The sequence below is a fragment of the Haemaphysalis longicornis genome, unplaced genomic scaffold (assembly GCF_048455015.1).
Source record: "Haemaphysalis longicornis isolate Haplotype H1 unplaced genomic scaffold, Haemaphysalis longicornis Haplotype H1 scaffold_1, whole genome shotgun sequence".
In the NCBI taxonomy this organism is placed as follows: Eukaryota; Metazoa; Arthropoda; class Arachnida; order Ixodida; family Ixodidae; genus Haemaphysalis; species Haemaphysalis longicornis.
Window position 1 is genome coordinate 334,349,410 of NW_027526203.1, and position 20,569 is coordinate 334,369,978.

General features: G+C 45.8%; 1 protein-coding gene across 1 annotated transcript in view; it reads right to left on the reverse strand.

Moving 5' to 3' along the window:
- LOC144170488 (ornithine decarboxylase-like) overlaps positions 1-16,468 on the reverse strand; it is a 31,504-nt gene extending 15,036 nt beyond the window's left edge. The window contains exons 1-3 of the mRNA XM_077700331.1: positions 16,336-16,468; positions 2,871-2,967; positions 1,056-1,132 (exon numbers count right to left, since the gene is read on the reverse strand). Coding sequence (XP_077556457.1) covers positions 1,056-1,132; positions 2,871-2,967; positions 16,336-16,419 — 258 coding nt within the window. The 5' untranslated portion in view covers positions 16,420-16,468. The remainder of the gene's footprint in view (positions 1-1,055; positions 1,133-2,870; positions 2,968-16,335) is intronic.
- Positions 16,469-20,569: the final 4,101 nt, after the last annotated feature.

Below are 20,569 nucleotides of genomic sequence, written 5' to 3' on the forward strand. Positions count from 1 at the left end.
ACAAAAATAGTACTGTATAATAAAATGCCTTATAAATCAGCGCGGTGCAAGAAATGAAATTCTAGCACAACCAGACTATTTGAATGCTCTTGCGCCGCGAAAGAGTCCAGGGGACTTGAGTTTTTGTAACCCTTAGAATTTTGAAGCTTATGTTAGTGGTGAGGTGCTCTTTCACCCCTTACAGCAGCGCAGTTAAAGCTGCCATATCAATGGAACCAGAACGACCGTGAAGTCATTCGTACACCCCCAATAACTGTCGCGTCAAGGACAAGAGATTGGCATAATCTATAGGAACAATAACTTTACAGAGAATTGTTGTGAAACCAAAGCTAACAATATGCGCTGGTGTAAATCAAAATGTAGCCTAGTATCCGTGTCCACGAATAATCTAAATAATCTGCCTGAACTGTTCGCATTATTTTGACCGACCTGCAACGCAGTAGTTGCAATGCAGTACACAGACAGCGCGAATGCTGTTTTCAAGTGAGTATTTGCGATAAAAAATACAAAGAAAACTCTTACGAGGAATTCTCAGCTCGTGTCTAAGCTAAGCATTCTGTCCGCATTCGTCGCACTTACGCAGTATCATCTTAGGCTTCCTTACGTGACTCATTCACTATCATACAACTTTACGCGATACATTTTCTAGACGTTTCGGTTTTGTTCGGCTCGCATTTCGCCTTTATTTGACGGCGTTGTAAACCTAAAGGGGGTCTTTTTAAAGAGTGGGTTTCACTGCGATGCCCAGAGACAATTGTGGGCCGGCCATTTTTTCAAATACATGACTGTACATTGCGTGCTATACATCGAGCCCTCTTGAAGTCGGCTTCACTATTATATCCAGTGCATTGCTAAGAAGATATTTTATGGGCTCTATAGCCAGTCATATCAACGCAAGAAGGATCTGGAGCCTTATATTGACATAAGTGCAACACGTTACGTTACGAACATACGCACGATTTTCCGATGTAAAGCCGCCTAGAAGGCTTATTCATTAAAACTATGCATGACGAAATAAAGTGGGAAGACATTTGTGTGCTTCGCACGCAACTAACCTTGTTGGAACAATCAAAATTTACTCCATGCGAATTGAGCACTTGAAGTATGACGGGATCCGAGCAAGCCTTGACAGCTGAAAAAAAAAATAACCGTCTACTTTTTTGTACTCATAATAACAAAGCACTTTTCGGGCCCGGATTTGCGTGCTCCAAACGGGGTGACGAAGTGGTTTATTGAATGGAAAACATTTTCCCGGAAAAGCCGGGAAATCTTATTCCTGCTGACGTCAACGCTCGGGGTTTTATTTCCCAATTGCGGAATGAGTATTTCAAATCCTGTGAAAAACATAAAATATGTAAAGGCTAAGTTCACTGCTAAGTAAAGTAGCCTATGCCTTGCAACTCAACCCAGAGGTCTTCTCAGAGACACACAGGTAACAGACGAAGGAAGACACACACACAAAAAGGATTGGGCTTTCAGCACTTTGTCTCTAAGTCCCAAAGTGTGTTGTACCACCTGCTTCAGCTTTCACTTCACTTCACCCGCTTCTTTCAGCTGCTGTTACGGTATGCCACTTGTGGGCAACTAATTCATCTTCAGCTCGAAATCAGAGTTGCTTTATTTGAGGTTACACTTGAAACTTGCTTACTCGTGCTCTAATATCAACAAATTTCGGTCACTGGCATGTTTTTCAGAGAGTGGAAAAATAAAAGCAACAAAGGGCGGGCTCCTTCTTCCAAATACTCGGTAATAATTTAGAATACCATGGCAGGTGATCGGTGTGTTCATGCACGCGAACGCTCGCGCACACGCACCATCCCAGTTGCTCCGCTCGAGGAGAGGTATCATGATTACGCTCTTTAGAGGTATCATGTAGCAGCGTCACAGTACCTTTCCTCAATCCACGGGCTCTAAGATGACTGGCCCTCACGAGAAGATGGATGATGCAGGGACTGGAAATTTCTTCCTTATGAGACGTATAAGAACCGTCTTTCCTTGTTAATCTCAGTACTACGCATGCGGTTCTAGATCCATTTTTTACGGTATGAGGCAGCACACGTTCCCAACATAGGTTTTTCACACACTTGCCTGAAATCGGCATATACTTGTGTTTACATAACTGAAGACCTCTTCTAGTGAACGTGGCGAACAAAAAAACCTTTGGCAGAAAATTACGGGTGAATAATACAAAAACTCGGCATTCATATATGGGGACAGTGGCGGCGTCCCCAGACCCCTCCCCCAATAAAAAGCAAGGAAAGTACACCGACAAAGCTGCACACAATTCGTTTTTGCTGGTTTGCTTGCGCTTCTTTTCTTTAGTTTAAATCTTTCATTTTTAGTACCGGGTACTCGACTTACCCTTTGCTATCAGGCAGGCACGGTGTCCTTGTTTCGTGAATGTCCCCTGCTCGTAATCGCGCCTTGCTCGCTTTTCTTCGTGTCACTATCACGCGAGCTAAGAAACCGGTATACATAAAAAGAAGCCAATTCCTGTCACAAAACCAATTTGTTGTCGACTCAATTTTAGAAAGAATTTGCCGGTTGGGGATCGTGAAAAAGAACGCATGGAGTCCGTTTATATTAAAACCCTCGTTTACTTGCATTTGTCTTCAAATTATGTTGCTTGTCTTTATTTGTATATTTCTATCTTGTACTGTGAACGCAACCTTTGTCGTTGGCTTTAGTTTAGCAATTGCTTCAGTTTCTTTTATAGACAGGCGGTGCAAGACGACCGTACTCTCCATATGTTCGGAAGTCTTGTTGAAGAAAAAAACAACAACAACCAAACACACCAAGCGCCTTCCGGCATGCACAGAATTTGTAATGATAAATGTTGCGTCCTTATAAATGCTTGCCTATATGCTCACCGTAAAATGGGGTCACACGGGGCATTTCTTGGCGCCATAACCTTACTTTTAACTCCAGGTCTCGCAGATCGCAGATGAAAAACGCGTCGTGTAGGTCCTGTGGAAGAAACAAAAGGCACCGCTGAGTACGGAACCCCGTTTATATATACAATCGTTTTTTATCTTATAACTCATGAATTTATAACCTCGCCAACTTGGCAGTGAAATATCGCTAACCTCTCTCTGCAATCCTGTGGACGAATATTAGATGAAAGCTCGAAGGTTAAACCTAGGGCCCGTAAAAAAAAAAAGGCTGACTACATTTTACCAAAACCTGCTCCCATGATCAAAAAACCCGGTGGAGTTTCCAAGCGAATGGTACAGCACAGCTTTGTTCGTACGACAGAACAGGCTGGAAAAATGACTTCGCTTAAGGAAAATAAACGAGCGATTTCGTGTACATCGAACGCAGAAGCATGTAATAAAGCTACTTATGTAATAATGAATTGGAATAGGAGCCAACGTAATTTATTTAACGAAACAGAGCGATGCACGGGACAAAGGAAAGAAAAGACGACACAAGCGCTGACTAACATCTGTTTATTTGAAAACAAAGAATGGAATTTATTGGCGAAATGCTATCGAAGAGCCTGCGTAAGTTCTGTAGAAGCTATTTCTATGCAGTCATGAATTTACAGCGAATGTTCCCAGTGGCTAAAACCTCAGTGTTTCTGTTGGGTACATTTTAAGAAATCTTGAATTACGTTTTAGGCGTGGTCAATATTTCCTGCACATTCTGAGGTTGCACTTTAACGCCATAGGATTGGAAGGCTTATTCAGCGATTCTTTCTTGGCACCCGCCATGGTGGCTCACTGGATAAGGCGTTGTGCTGCAGAGAACGAGGACGCGGGTTCGATTCCCAGCCGCGGCGGCCGCTTTTATGATGGAGGCGAAACGCAAAAAACGTCCGCGTGTACGAGATTTCGGCGCACGCTAAAGGTCTCCAGGTGGTCAAAATTAATCCGGAGCCCTCCACTACGGCGCGCCCCATCGCCTGCTTTGCGTCTACGCGTTAAACCCCAATCAATCGATTTTTCCTTGGCACTAGGCCTCTGCAGCTGTCATGCTGCTAAACCGCACTGCTCAGCCGTGCATATCAGCCGTTATAATCAAGCACCCGCGGAGAGACGTCATTACTGCCAACTAGAAATCACCTGCTTGAGCTATCAACGGCCACTTTTGTCACGCGTCGACCCCCTCCCCCCTCACCCCCGTAAAGGAGCTCCGTTAAGGTAACGGTGGAATAACAAAAGCCGTAAAAAGTAGTGTTCTTCTTTAAGGGGCGAAGATGACAAGACGTGAGTGACTGATGTTGTAGGCAGTGAACCAGGTTGTCGATAATAAAAACTACAGGGAGCACTTAAGTCTCCCTACGTGGTTTGAAAGCGAAAGCATGATGGCTACGGGAAGTTGCGACCTCTGATGGCAGCCGCCTTTTTCAATGCCACTCCGGCCCATGTGCTATGTGAGAATTGGGAGGGGGACGACCTTTGTGGATCAACCGTGACCTTTTGACAAAAGCTGTTATCGTTATTAGTCAATATCCCTTTGACAGGTTATGGGAGCCTCGCGAAAACCATTCGGAAGTTATTACTAAGAAGCTACAAATCTGAATTGAGTAATGGAGTTTTGTGGTACTAGCATGGTACACGCGCGATGTAGCACTAAGGTATCGCCAGCGGTACCCATAATGGTTTAGTATTCAAAACATAGAAACAGACTTAAGTGTCCCTCGAAAGCCGTGGTTCGTGAGGCGTTTGTGTATACCATTTTTTTTGTTGTCTTCCTTGGTTAAAACACTTGTCTTCCGCTGCACGTACCTGGATTTTGTTGCTATTCCTGCCAAGGTTTTTTATTTTCATTTAATTCAAGGCGGGGTGATTTTTGATGTCATTCGCTGCTCACAACGCCGATTTTTCGCGTGTTACTGAACATAATGATCTCACATTAGAACGTGATATGAGCAATGACATGACGCAATTCGATCATGCAACTCTGAATTACGTTATTCCCCACCAGTGATATGCCGGGTCACAACATTAGTTATATCTGCTTTCACGGACGCAATCATTTTTTTATTGATGTACGTTGTGGGGAATGATACCGGCAAAAGATTATTACATCAGAGTTTATGTTCTACCAGGGTTTTACTCTATAGAATTTGTCCCGTTTGAATAAGGTTGCTTCAGAATGTGGTGGTCTTTAATATTGATCCTATTTAAACTAAAGAAATGCTTTCAACAAAATAAAATTGTAAGAAAAGTTACCAGCTTTTGTCTTTATGAATTAATTCGCTTCGGTACTAGGCACCGGTACACCTACGTTCTAAAGCAGTAAGGAAGGAAGGATGTAGAAGGAAAGCAGGAAAGTTAACCTGGCTAGAGCCTAGTTTGCTATCCTGCACGTGGGAAAGGGTACATAAGCAAAAAAGCGAAAGGAAAGAATGAAGAAAAGTTGGAGCAGACAGGTATGCGCAGCGTTGAAGCACTAGACGTCCAAGTTCAGTGATTGCAACTGAAGGCTTTCTGTCTAAAGTCTGGAGTTTAAGTTCGTCACCCGTAGAAGAAAGCGTAAGAGTTCCTTATTCGCCTTCTGAGCGGATGACAGGGAAGGCCGGTGACACGGAATCTTCTCCACCGAAAATGGCGGCTGAGAGTCTAGGTTCCTCAGTGCTGACGACAGCTTCGTTCTTTCAGGCGAGTAGCGTGGGCACTCGCATAAAACGTGGCGTATCGCCTCCGGCGTATCGCACATTTCGCACTCCTCACTTGCTGCCATTCCTCAACCAAAGCTTTCTGCTAGTTTCTAACATTAGAAAAGAAAGGATTCACGAAATAACTTGCTAATTCTACTCGCTGCTTTACAGGTAGTGTCACTCCATTTTGTTTAAACAGGAGGGATAATCCTTTGGTCCCTTCTCCAGTGGAGTGCCTCCTACATAAATGCAAATTTCCGAACATATGCTTCGTCATACAGGGCACCCGACCTTCATTTGACGAACCTGCGTGTGAAGAACGGATAAAATTCGGCATTCACCTATTACCACGCTCATAAAAAAATGCCCGCGGGGTTGCTTCCTCACAACGTACAAATAATCAGTCGTCGCAATCGAATGGGATTAACAGTCTAATTATGAGACCAAGCAAACGATTTGACTCGAGAAATGATGTATACAGTCAAACCCGGTTATAGCGAACTGTAATATGCACCGTGATTAGTTCGATATATCCACTAATTCGATATAGCCGAACCCGTCTATAACGAATTTTTTGTTATGAGTTCGCAATGCACAGACCCCCCCTCCCCCCCCCCCCCTCCTACCATTCTCACATAAGGAAACGAACACATAAGATATGCCATTACCTTACACAAAACAATCCATTTATTGCATGCAATAAAGCTAGTTTCCGCCTTAACTGCCTACTTCGCAAGAAAGGGGGGATTTTTGTTTTCACTTTCGTTTTGGCGGCACCAACTACCACCGCATTCTCTACACGAGACATCGTTTGCACCAGTTAAAGTCGGTGTGCTTCAATATCTGAGCAATATTGTCGGAGAACATCGACTGCCAAAGCGCTTCCTAAAGCGTCGAACGGTGTTACGTTGTGACATCCTCAGTCTCTTCAATGCTTTCAGCAGCACCAGCTGCAATGACATCGGCGACGGTGTGTGCACTCGAGAGGCTCACAGTTACGGTAACATCGTCGTCAGGAAGTCCTCTGAGGACACTCCTTTCGGCACAGCATCTGGAACGTTGACGAGCTCTTCGCGCAGCTCGCTGATGATGCTGCCTTAGGCCAGACTCGCTGGATAGATGTGCTCCGTCATGAATCCCGTGCGTCGGAAACAGTTACGGAATATGTCGGGCGTCACGTCGGTCCATGCGAGGCTCAACATCTCAATTGTGGCCAATGAGCATATCACTCGCCGCTCCGAGACCATGTATTTCGGTGGCAATTGTAGGCGCGCCGAGTTGGATATATCCGATGTGAACTTCGTTATAAGGAATGTGCTTCGCATGCATTTTCGTAACAGATTTGCTTTTGTTCGATATATAGCGTAATTCGCTGTATACGGGTTCATTATAATCGGGTTTGACTGTACGCTGTGGGATTCTTTATTGCAATCATGACGGTTAGCACTTTGGGATCTCATAGCGAAGATCACATTATGGGAGGAAATCTCGTGTCGCGCACCTTTCATCCGTCATATTTGCCAACTTGACGCACATGTTGGTCATACAGACGCGAAGCAGACTGTCTAGAATTTCCAGCATGGAGGCCCTGTATGTGACTTTGTTCGAAATTATGTGGACTGAACTGGGTGATTACGGGTAGGACATGTTGCCTTCGGCACGGTCACAGCGCAGATATTTTTTTGAGCCAAGAAGTATCGTATCATATTCAAGGCCTCTTCACTTACCAAGAAATTTGCTGTACGTGTTTGTTGCAGTAATTGGTCATTTCGCCGTGCTGTGGAGGATAACACCTTATGGAGGGCCCGTTGGTGGGGTTTACTGTCTACTATTGTTACAGCTACTGTGTAGTGTAGTATTGTTACAACTACTCAACATCCAAATCAAGCTTATCGAATATACACCGCGTTTCAAATTAGAACTAGTTTCCAGTGGTCATCTAACAGGCATAAATGGTTTTCGGTAACACTCCCGTTGGCAGAAGTTTTGATAACATATATGCCAGTCCTTCATTCATATGACGTTTTAGTTTTAGTGAACTGATGAGGACATGGGAACACGCATACCGTTCCACAGAGAAGGAACCTGCAAGTTTTGTTCAGGCTTGTGCCCCAATGCAGATTGTCTTGTCCAGTTACTTGAGTTAGGAAACACATAAGCTTTCCATAAATCGATTCCGCTCCTTTTAATAGCCGTGTGTCTGCGCAACTACAGCGCCCTTGAACGACCCTGCGAGAAAAATACGCTAACGGCAGAGCCCAGAGCTTAATTGAACGTAAAACAAAAATGGGGCGTACTGGACTGTAACAATAACGCAGTGCAAAGCGTCCGACATGAATTTCGCAATGTCACACTGCAGATCATATTTTTGAGTGTAATCGTAAACTTGACCTCATTTTCCTCGAGTTCAACATTCGGGTGCAACCCATTCAACATTCGGGTGCAAATGGCGACACAAGCTCAAACATGTTGATCCTATAAATATACATTCATTGAAAAGCTTCCTGTGGTCTGCTTCCCCACAATGTACCTTAACGAAAATCGGTTGGTCTAAGACAGCAAACTTAAGCTGTAAAAATGTGCGACATATAATTTGTACAAAGAAGTGCACTGACGATTACTATACTCCCTAATGCTAAATTTGTGCGCAGCGATAACTGCAGTCTTTTCGGTCACGACGCAGATCTGCTGTGTCTTAGGAAGTGATCGCGTGATAAGCGAACGCACGGCGGCGCGCGCTACACTTTCGTTTTCTCGCGGTGCTTCGCCGCCGCCGAGCATGTTGTTTCACAGCGTGTTTGAACCTCCCGCGCAAACGTAACAGGGTTCGGATGAGTCACAAACGCAGAAGGAGCTCTGGCGAAAGAGTTAGGGGGAGAGCGCTCCTCGGCGGATATGACTGGCGGAAGTGTGAGGGGAAGGCGGTGAGACATACTGAGCCGTGGCGACGAGCAGGGAGATAACGACCTAGCAACTTAGCAGCTTGTGCCGTCCTCCCACTCACACTTTCACCAGACGCTGCTCTTCCGTTTTCTTTCTGCCTGGGGAGTCTCGTTCGCTCGCTCGATTACGTGGACGCCGCCTTCGACTTCGCCGCAGCCGCCCCCACCACCACCGCTGCCGCCACCGCCAAACCCTTGTACCGGGCGCAAAGTGCTCCGCACGAAAACGGGATCAACGTTGCGATATCGATGTAAATATTGCGTAGGCAATATGTATATATCGCAGCGCTGACCACAAGTTCCGCGTGAAATTGTACGTTGGCCCCGTAAGCAGTATAATTAATTCCCTTAAGAACGAAATGGTCATGAGATGGGCTGTGGTGAAGCAGATTCACGCTATGTTTTACAGTGTGTTGAAACCAGGCAGTCGTTGTCCCTATAGAGCCTCTTGATTTGGCTCGTCTTGCACGCCAGACGATCTTGCAGTCCCCATGTATAGTAACTTGAACATACTTCAACCTTTCAGAAACTGTGGTAACTACATTACCCACCCCCTCCCCTCTTTGGCCTTCGAACAATTCTGAACAAATTTTTCTCTTAATGGGGAGATGAACTGCCCACTTACCAAAACTTCAATTCAGAGGTAACGATTGCTCCCTCTATCATACGCTAGACGACCTGTTTTAGACTGAAAGCACTATTAACCAACCTCCGCTTATGTCGCGGATGTAGAAAGGTGAAGCCTCCTGTATTTTCCATTTTATAACTCACTTGGGAAAAGATTAGGCCTAAAGTCCCGCCTCGATGTCTTACATCAGCAACGGGTGCCCATTAGAAAGAAATGGACTCCACTCATTGTACTTCAGGCTGTGGGTATGAGTTGGCGTCGCAAGACCTCAAAGCGAGAGAGAGAGAGAGAGAGAGAGAGAGAGAGAGAGAGAGAGAGAGAGAGAGAGAGAGAGAGAGAGAGAGAAAGAGAGAGTAAGTAAGTAAGTAAGTAAGTTGTGGTTTTTTGGCACAGCAACCTTTCGGTTATAATGCGCCAGACGCAGGGTAGAATAGTTAAGCGACGATTAAACTGTTATTCAGGGTGTTGTGAGGATTAAAAACATTTTAAAAGGACTCAAAGAGGCACATAGCTAAAACCGGTGTAGAAGGCCGGCGTCCTCAAAAAATTGGAAAACGTTACTAAAATCCGCCAATGGTTCATCACTAAGTAAAAGCGCAGGGTGTAAAGGGATGCAAAAGGTGTATAATGCTTTGAAATGTCTGATGCGTGCTGCTTCAAGATGTGGGCAGCTTATTAAAACATGAAGTACAGTAAGAGGTTCTCCACAGTGGTCACACATGGGTTTCTGTTCTTTCTGGACCAGGAAGCCGTGTGTGAGCACAGTGTGACCTATTCGCAGTCGGCACAAAATAACCTCATAAAAACGATTTCTGTGTCTGCAACTTTTCCATTCAGATAGGTATGGCTTCACTAGGTGTAACTTATTTTCAGTCTGTCAGAGAGAGAGAGAGAGAGAGAGAGAGAGAGAGAGAGAGAGAGAGAGAGAGAGAGAGAGAGAGAGAGAGAGAGAGAGAGAGAATGATTTATTGGAGAGTTTAGCTCCAACCTAAAGCTGGCTACTCCAAACTTTGGAGTAATTAAAATTTGCAATAGTTGTCTTAATGAACCACGGGGTTAGAAGCACATCATTGAGAAGAAAACGGCTCAAAGATCACATGCGTGCTCAGTAAGGTACTTGCTATATATAGTACACATTTTTATACGGCATTAATATGCCAGTAATATATATATATATATATCCTTTTAAGACATATTGCACATTCAAATCTCAGCGCCCCGTAAACAAAATTGGCTGAAAGCGAAACCGAAAGTTTCAAAGCTAGAGTAGAGACTGGTGCTGCAATCCGTCTGTGTTTAATGCAAGTGTAGGTGCGAGATTGGCTCATACTAACGAACAAAAATGTTTTTTTTTTCAGTCTGGACGTGTCCTATCGACGCCGCCAAAGCATATCCTTTTCGTGTATTTAAAAATGCTGTGGCACTTCTGATTTTCATTTTACGAGCTCATGAAAGACTAAGGCATCATTCATCACCGTTATTTCTGCCTTGACTTTTCTGTTTTATTTTTCATTTCACTCGTAAATTTGATTCTTTGTAACTAAATTTCGCAGAACCCATTATTTTAGTTTGCTATTTCTTTCTATTGCAGATGCAACGCAGATGCAGCGATGGTGTAGAGTCAGAGCATCCGCCTCACATGCAGAAGGACCGTGGTTCGAATCCCGGTGCCGGACAATTCCCACCGGATTAAAAAAAAAAAAGAAAACCGCGTATTGATGGAATTGCACAAACGGGCTTGGGGTGCGGCCTGACCCCGGCGACCATTGCCGGTAATGCACTCCCTCACCAGAGCAGGATTGGCCACCCTGGTGTAGTAACGGCCACAACCTCCCATGAATACGCCAATTAACCCTCGGCCCTCAGTCCCCAGCGGCTGCGAAGCAACTGACCACGGCGGCGGTCAGACCTGTGACGCAGCTGAGGGTGCTAAGAATCCCTGGATCTGGACAGGCCGCCAATGGAATCTAAACCTGGCAACGTTTAACGCGCGAACCTTATCTAGCGAAGCGAGTCTAGAGGTGTTGTTCGAGGAATTAGTGGGCATTTAATGGGATGTAATAGGGCTTAGCGAGGTTAGGAGGGCAGGCGAAGCATTTACGGTGCTGAAAAATGGACACGTCTTATGTTACTGGGGTCTAGTGGACAGAACAGAACTGGGAGTGGGATTTCTAGTCAATTAAAGCATAGCTGGCAACATAAAAGAACACTATAGCATTAACGAAAGGGCAGCAGGTCTTGTAATTAGGCTCAATAAGAGGTACAAGCTCAAGATGGTGCAGGACTACGCGCCCACATCCAGCCACGACGACGAAGTAGTGGAACGCCTCTATGAAGATGTGGAATCGGCAATGGCTAAAGTAAAAAACACAGTATACCGTAGTTATGGGGGACTTCAATGCCAAAGTAGGCAAGAATCAGGCTGGAGACAAGGCAGTTGGGAAATATGGTCTGGGCTGTAGAAATAGCAGGGGGGACCTACTAGTTGAGCTTGCAGAACGGAATAACCTACGCATAATGAATACTTTCATCTGTAAACGGGAGAGTCGGAAGTGGACCTGGAGGAGCCCGAACGGGGAGCATAAAAATGAAATAGACTTCATATTATGCGATAACCCTGGCGTCGTGCAGGATGTGGAAGTGCACGGAAGGGTAAGGTGTAGTGACCACCGTATGGTAAGATCTCGAATTAGGCTAGAGTTGAGGAGGGACCGCAACAAGCTAGTACGAAAGAAGCCGATAAATGAGCTAACAGTAAGACTTAAAGCAGAAGACTCCAGGATCGCGCTGCAGAACCGATAATCAGCTCTTAACGATGAAGCCGAGGTTACGCCACAGGAAGCCAGCGACAACCTTATACTCATTATCACGGAGTGCGCAGTAGAAGTCGGGGGCACTATGGCTAGACAGGATACTGGTAAACTTTCACAGGAGACGAAATATCTAATTAGGAAACGGCAAACCATGACAATCTCAACCGCAGCTGACACAATAGAACTAGTGGAGCTTTCGAAGTTAATCAATAAGCATAAGTCAGCTGACATACGGAAGTATAATATGGAGAGAATCGAATACGCTGTAAAGAACGGGGGTAGCCTGAAAGCAGTGAAGAGGCGTCTTGGCGCGGGGAAAAATCAGATGTATGCACTTAAAGATAAGCAAGGCACTGTCATCACAAATAAGGATAAAATAGTCACAGTGGCCGAGGAGTTCTATAGGGACCTGCACAGTAGCCGGGACATCCAGGATAATGCCGAACGAGACAGTAGTTCAGAGGAGATAGACATCCCACCAGTAACGACCGAAGAAGTAAGGAATGCTTTGAAAGAAATGAAAGGGGGCAAAGCACCTGGTGAGGATCAGGTAACAGCAGACCTCTTGAAGGATGGCGGAGATATTGTACTTGAAAAACTGGCAAACCTGTACACGAAATGCCTAATGACCGCAAGTGTACCGGAATCTTGGAAGAACGCGAACATCATCCTAATCCATAAGAAAGGCGACATGAAGCACTTGAAAAATTACAGGCCGATCAGCTTACTGTCAGTCGTCTACAACGTACTTACCGAGGCAATCGCTAACAGAATTTCTGCAACCTTAGATTTCAGTCAACCTAAAGAACAAGCAGGGTTCCGTAAAGGGTATTCAACAATGGACCATATTCACACGATCAATCAGGTGACAGAGAAGTGCGCTGAGTATACTGAACCCCTATATATAGCCCTGATAGATTATGAGAAAGCATTTGACTCGGTCGAAACCCTAGCAGTCATTCAGGCATTACGGAACCAGGGGGCAGATGAGCATTATGTAAGAATACTGGAGGATATCTACAATGGGTCCACAGCTACCATCATCCTTCATAAGGAGAGCAGTAAAATACCTATAAGGAAGGGTGTCAGACAAGGAGACACAATCTCTCCAATGTTATTCACAGCATGTTTACAAGAAGTATTCAGAACGTTGGATTGGGAACAGGTGGGAGTAAGGGTTAATGGATACCTCAGTAATACCTCAGTAACCTCAGTAACCTCAGTAACCTCAAGAATACCTCAGTAACCTCAGATTTGCTGATGACGTTGCCTTGCTAAGTAACTCGGGGGACGAATTGCAAAGCGTGCTTTCCGCACTGGACGAACAGAGTAGAACCGCGGGCCTGAAAATTGATATGCAGAAAACTAAAGTAATGATCAATAACCTCGGGACAGCACAGCGGTTTGAGATAGGTGGCGAGGCAGTGAAAGTAGTAAGCGAATATATCCACTTAGGCCAAGTTGTGACCCCAGATCCCAACCATGAGGCAGAGATAATTAGAAGGATAAGAATGGGGTGGGGTGCATATGGCAGACATTCTCAGATAATGAATAGCAGCCTGCCATTGTCGCTGAAGAAGAAAGTGTATGACTGCTGCATCTTACCGGTACTCACCTACGGGGCAGAAACCTGCAGGCTCACTAAAAGGATTCAACTTAAATTGAGAATGACTCAGCGTGCAATGGAGCGGAAAATGATAGGTGTTACATTAAGGGACAAGAAGAGAGCGGAGTGGGTCAGGGAACAAACACGTGTTAAGAACATATTAGTTGAGATTAAGAAAAAGAAATGGACGTTGGCAGGGCATGTAATGCGAAGGCAAGATAACCGCTGGTCATTAAGGGCAACAGAGTGGATCCCTACAGAAGGCAAGCGTTGCAGGGGGCGGGAGAAAGTTAGATGAGATCAAGAAGTATGCGGGGATAAATTGGTCACAGTTGGCACAGGACCGAGGCAATTGGAGAATAATAGGAGAGGCCTTTGCCCTGCAGTGGGCGTAGATAGGCTGATGATGATGATGATGATGATGATGATGATGATGATGATGATGATGAGGGGCGAAGCCCCTTAATGGGGCTGTTGGCGTCTCCTGTTGTTATCGTTGTAATCGCCGTGTCATGTAGTCACGGCACTAAAATATCGGGAAACTCGTTTACGCGCCACGCTGGAACGTGCGTACTAAAAAAACACCGGGACACTCATTCACCTCGCGTCAAAACGCTTCGTAACGCGTACTAAAAAAAGCACTGGGACACTCGTTTAGGCCTCGCGCTAGAGAGCTTCGTGCTTTGAAGGCAAGAGACTTTTACTGCAAAGCTGCATAGCTCTACCTCCCAACGGTTTTATCTCCATTGGCGAAAACGCCAAGCCGCCAAGAATACACTTACACACTGCATGCTTCGCCCCTTCACAGGTTTCACGTTAGTGGAGATGTCCCGGGATTTTTTTTATTGAAAATAAAAAATAAAAAAAATCTCTTGAGATGCCACCGATGCCTCTACACTTGAAATTCTTTGGAGGACTATGGCAAATGGGGACAAGCAGCAGCATCGATAACATGTTGTTTCTTTTGTTCTAGGCTTCCTTTCCCCTGAAAGATTTCAGAATCTAAGACAAGGCCTTAAGGGCTTGCCGAGATAAAGTTCGTCAGCCCTGTCCGGTTGGACTACCCAGGAACGAACTCCTTAACTGGACACTTACCGGAGAAGGGAATAATAAATAAGATGTTTTGTTAAATAAGAAAGAAGATAATATAAGATAATAAATAAGATAAATAAGATGAAAGGGAATAATAAATAAGATGTTTAGTGAGCATGGCAGATTGAGGCAAGCGTTTCTAATGATGTCAAGAAGAGAAAGGACTTTCCATAGCCGATCGGCTTCTCTATCTTCATCGGAAACACCTAGGCACACGCACACATGCACACACACACACACACAACACAACATAGACAACACAACACACACAGAGAACACACTCAATACAACACGCACACAACACACACACAACACAACCGCACACTACACACACACAACACAGCCCACACGAACACACACATACACCAAACACACACAAGGCACACACATACGCAAAACACACACAACACACACACACACAACGCAACACACACACACACACACACACACACACACACACACACACACACACACACACACACACACACACACACACACACACACACGCGCACTATGCCATCATGTTCCATGGTTTTTTGACAACTTAGTCACCATGTGCAATATATTGCAGATGTGATAACTATTCAACGAAACCTCATAGCAAATAAAGAATTACATTAGAATTATCTCTGCACTCTAATAAATTCAATTATTTGAAAAAACTAGTTTTTACTATGTCATGTCTCGGGTCTCAGGTGGATATATACAAATATGTTTTCTTACCACAGCGGAAATCTATATACAAACGATATAAAATGGCCATGATGCGACTAAGATACTTTCACCTAGAAACAGTACGCCATAACCCCATTGTGTGTTTCCGCACTCATCCAGAGGAATGTGCACTCATTTAGTAGGGCTCGCACATATTCGTCGCTTGAAAAAACTTCCTTAGGGCAAGGAAGGCTTTGTTTCGGCTACGTACATTGCCCCACGGACCCAATAGTTTCTGCAATGATAGGGGTGTTCGAGATAGCTGACTAAGCCTGTCACTTAATTTTTTACATTCGGTCGCATATAGAGAACATTTAAGCAGGACGCGGGCCCAAGCTTGGGGACATACCCAATAGTTGCTGCTGTTATTCTAGCAAACTGATGCAAACCCACAGAGTAGCCCGTATCCTCAGTGTTGTCTTGGCGAGCGCCTTTTGGGCAGGATAGTATGGTGCTGGAGCGCGCGCTGCCATAGACACTGGCGCAGATACGGCATGCTGGAGCATGTTGCACCAGAATATCAATGAATCAATAAATTCTTTAGAGCGGAAGCGCCAGGAGGGTCGACCACAACAAATATGTGCCCGCACTCAAGATCCAGTGCGCATAGTGGGAAGCTCACCAAAGGGTTACATACACGCATAGCAGCACATACGCTTAAAGCCGTATTTTACAAGCCTTTATAAGGAACAATATTCCGCGATTTCGAAGTGCAGTTATGGCTAAAGGCACGAAGCTCTTATCTGACAGGAATTCTATGACGGTACGATCGTAAGATCTGGCCAACCCTTTGTCTGGTGTTCGGCTGATATGTAGATGCACACTTTGGGCGTAGTATTTTAACGACGTGGTTGCAATACACTGATATTCTGCTAACACCGCAGGCTGGACGTCTGCTTCGCGGAATTCTGGGAAAAACGAAATCAAATTGTCACCTGTGAGTCGATGATTTTTCGGGCGACATCGGCGATTTTTTCCCCGACGTGGACGAGAGCCTCACTGTTGTTGTTCTCCGCCATACGTGCCTGTCGCCGCTTGTACTGCGAGCTCTACAAGCCGAGGCTCGTTCTCTTTTTAACTGCGTGGGAAGGAGAAGGGAAGGGCGAGGGTAGAACGACGGTGAAAGCAAGCAAAAAGTGTAATTTCGGGCCGACGAGACAGAGCCCGATTGGTCAAGAAGAAAGAGAGAGGGGCAGATGAAATGTTTTCTAGAAACAATGAGCATGACACTGCATCAGCTTGAACAATGGGAAGCGCTCGGGGAAGGAGAGAGAAAGGCGTTTGTAACATTATCGCTTTGTGAAACAGCAAAATAGAAACGGAAAATGAAGTAAATGTACAGTGGTGAGCTCTTATCGGCTACGCATGGGCGATCCCCGGACGACCTCTCAAGGGTGTCCCCGTGAGGTGAACAAGGTCCTAGGATATACTTGCTTTGCTTGTCTATTGTTGACGATTACCACAGGCGACAAGAGGCTTGCTATCATACTACTCACAGGAACTGCGTGAGCACGTGCTGCAGGTGCGAGCGAGTCTTTTTTGCGCACAATTGGGTGCACAATCAAAAATGAAATATATTTCCTGTAAAGCTCCTCCCTGACACCATTTACAGGACTGCACGTGTTCAGCTGCATGTCTGGCTGTTCGTGTCCTGCGGTAAAAATAAGGAAGACCTGCGGCGTGGAGTATGCTAGCATGTGACAATATAAAGAGGCACTCATTTAATCACTTGGGTCTTCGTGTTGTAGGAAGGGAAGAAGCAGGCAGAGGTGTGGTGCCAGCCAGCGATGAGCGCCGCCACCCGATGAACCGCGATCTGCCTTCGCACGACAGGAAATGGTCTTTTTGCGCTTGCATATGTAGTATATTTACGGAATTGAAGATGCTCAAAACTGCGTCGAATATGATATCCTGAGTCACAGGGAAGAAAATAACTGAAACTACAGACGTCATTGGGCCAGATGTCGCCCTAAAGGAGAACTCCGTCGTTTTTCACTTTTTTTTTATTCTTCGATGGCAATACGAGCCGCTTTATATAAATGTTCCTTGTTATTTTATACGGGTAAATACAGGTCTGTTTCCCAGAAATTTGGCATTATGGTGTAGAACTACGGAGTCCTGCTCGACTGAAAGTGGTATGTAAAACGGGCTTGCGATTTCTCCCCTCCCGTCAATCAGCGACCGGCCGCTACATCGAAGTGAACGCTCATCAGAAGTCGCTCCAGAAGTTGCTCATCAGTCCAGCCGGGGAAAGATGGAGTGGGGTCAAATGAAAGACGTGCCCTACTCCTGCAGGGAAAAGACGGAAAGCTCTGTAGGCTTCCACGGTCGCCCCGCAGAACTAATCTCCTTGTTTACCTTTTGTTTCCAACTTTCCCTAAGAAAATAAAAACAAAGACTCCCACGCGTGTAGCGTTGGCCCGAACGCATTCCTTCGTTGCGTCTGTCCGCATGCAGAGATAAAACGGAGCGCCGTTAACATTGTCGCTTCAGAAGCGGGGCGAACCCAGTTGTGGCTGCGTTGACGTAGCTTTTGAACAGCAGTGTTCTCTAGGTAGGCGCAGCAAAAGGAGGGGCCGATTGTGATGCCGGGAAATATACTCGTGAATAATTATGCGATTACATATTTTGCAGCGTAAAAGGAGGTAGCACAAACAGACAAACAAGGGGCGGGCACAAACAAGGGTGCGGGCGCCTAACTATTATGGGAATTGTATGGTTCGTCTACTGCTTCCGCGCAAAATTTTTCGGGTGGTGTCATCTTTTTGTGCCAAGAACGTGATTTAGAGGGTTAAAACCGGCAATCTAACCACAAATGACGCAGAACTTTAATTTCGCGACCCCATGTGTTGCGAATCATGGAGTTCTCGCAGTTACTACACTCAGTGGTGTCCGCATTGAATCGTACGGTTCACCAGGGTATATATGACGTGCCCTTAAATTTCTCGAAATAATCAAATAGAAAAATGCACTCATGTTAAGAGCACGCGAATAAAGCCGGTTTTACAGCATGCGCACGGAGTTGATAGTAGGTATTTGAATGAAGAAAAAACTGAATTACGATATAACCGAAGTGCCACTACTTGCCTTTCGAAACTAGTATAAAAGTTATGACGGGTGCCACTGATTAGGGAACTTGCGAAAAAAATATTCTGACCAGAAAGCCTAAACCCGCCTCAGTGGCTCAGCGACTAAAGCGCGAGACACGCAGGGGAGAAAATACGCTTTCCCGCGCAGACAACCGGACTGGCGGCCGCTCCGCACTACTGTTCGCTAGAATTTCGAGCACATTGCGCACGTGCGCCTGCGGGACCTGAAACGCACCGATTAGATGCGGCCCGGGATCCCCCGTTTTCTGCACGGAACGCCAGTGATGACCGTCCCGCACCCCGCGCTGTATGTCGTTGCCTGCAGCCCATAACCGGCCCGCTCCATTCCCGTGCGGCAGCCGCAAGTGCCCTGGGCAACATATCGACTACGTTTGATGCACTCGGGGAGCCCCACGCATGCTGGACCGGTCCGCGGAGCGGGAAAACGTGCAGGGAAACGCGTTGTTCTCAGCACATGTGTTTCTCCCTTCAGGGGCGAGTATGCCCTATTGTTGACAGTATCACATAAATTTCCGAAGCCAGCGTTTCATATTTAGTACTGACGCCAAGAACCAATAGAAAAAGTGTGAAGTATTAATACATTGTTACATTTTACTGTGTTAGGGTTATCTTCTGACGTTCGCCAGTGCCAAGTTATTGGCCACAAACAAGTCATTTACCTAGTTGACCTTGCCTCCTTTTATGAATTCTTGTCACACTTCTGCAAAACATGTGATATGTAGACAGTTGATAAAGCCAAATGGCCTAGCTTTTGTTCTATAATAAAGCTGTTACAGGAGCGATTACTCGGATTTTCGTGTCCCTCAGCCCTTGTCGACCAAAGTACTCATTGTTATTCTCGTGGTCATTTTTATCAATGCAAGGGATTGCGAAAGAGAAATGTAAACCATTATATTTTCAGCCGCCGTCTTCGTTACCACGGGGACAGCCATGAAACATCGCGCCTGTCTAGGCAAAGTATGATGCGAGTTATGTGCATCTATTTTCGCTAGTCCGAAAAACACAGTCTCACTAGGACGACAGTGGAAAGAGTCGGTCAGTCGGCACCGGGCCAGTGAGCTGTCGGTGGCTATTTACACCAAGCTGGCGATGGTCATCGCCGTCGGCGAGACGTCGGATAGCAGTCGATGGCGCCGCGGCATCAGCAAACACCTGCAGGAGCGCACATGGTCCCTCCTCCTTTTGACCGATAACAAATGAGCGCATTGAACTCGTTTGCATCCCTGGACGTTGCTCCTGGCTCGACTTTTGCGGGTAGTTTCTATTCTTGATTTTTACTGTATACACCGCTTGTAATTGGCAGCAGCATAGAAGAAAGTTCACCGAAGTGGCTACCTGCCTAATTGCAGACAACGTCGGTTGTCCTGTGACGTCGCCACAGGGCTTGGTTCATGCTTGGTGGGAATGGCTCGGGAAAAGACTCTGTTGCAAGCCATCCTCTACTTGATGACGCCGCAGCGTACAACAAACGTGAACGTCGACAAAGCAAGCTATAATTTTGCGCTTGCTTAGACCTGGATTCACATTGGTGGCAGCGGCAGCATCGGAGAAACTTCGTCTACGCGAACACGGGATTTCTTGAAGGTTAGTATTCATGCACCTTACTTTTTTCCTCGCTTTTAATCCGGCTTATGCCAAATTGTGGCCATCTCTTCCAATGGCATGGAGCCTCGCGTGAACTACTGTTTGCCGTTTCCTATTCCACTATTGATTGTAGTGACTGCCCTTCGAAGTTTCATCCGGGACACTGCACATAGGTTCAAAGGAGAGGCATACCGTGTGGTTTGGCGCTGCGCGGCCGGTAGATGTCAGAAATCACACATGCGGGAAACTTGAGAAATCTAGCGATGACTCGGACGCGCAGGATGTGCGGCACTTTTAAATGCAAGTAACCAAAAGCTTGACAGACTGTCGCCACTCCGGGAGGTTGCGGGGCGCATTGAAGACTCTTCAGAATTTTTTAGCGGGCAGTACGATGAACTGCGATAACAAATGAAGTAAAATGAAAAAAAAATATCAACGAACTAGCCAAAAAACAAAAGGCTCAAAGGAAACGAGA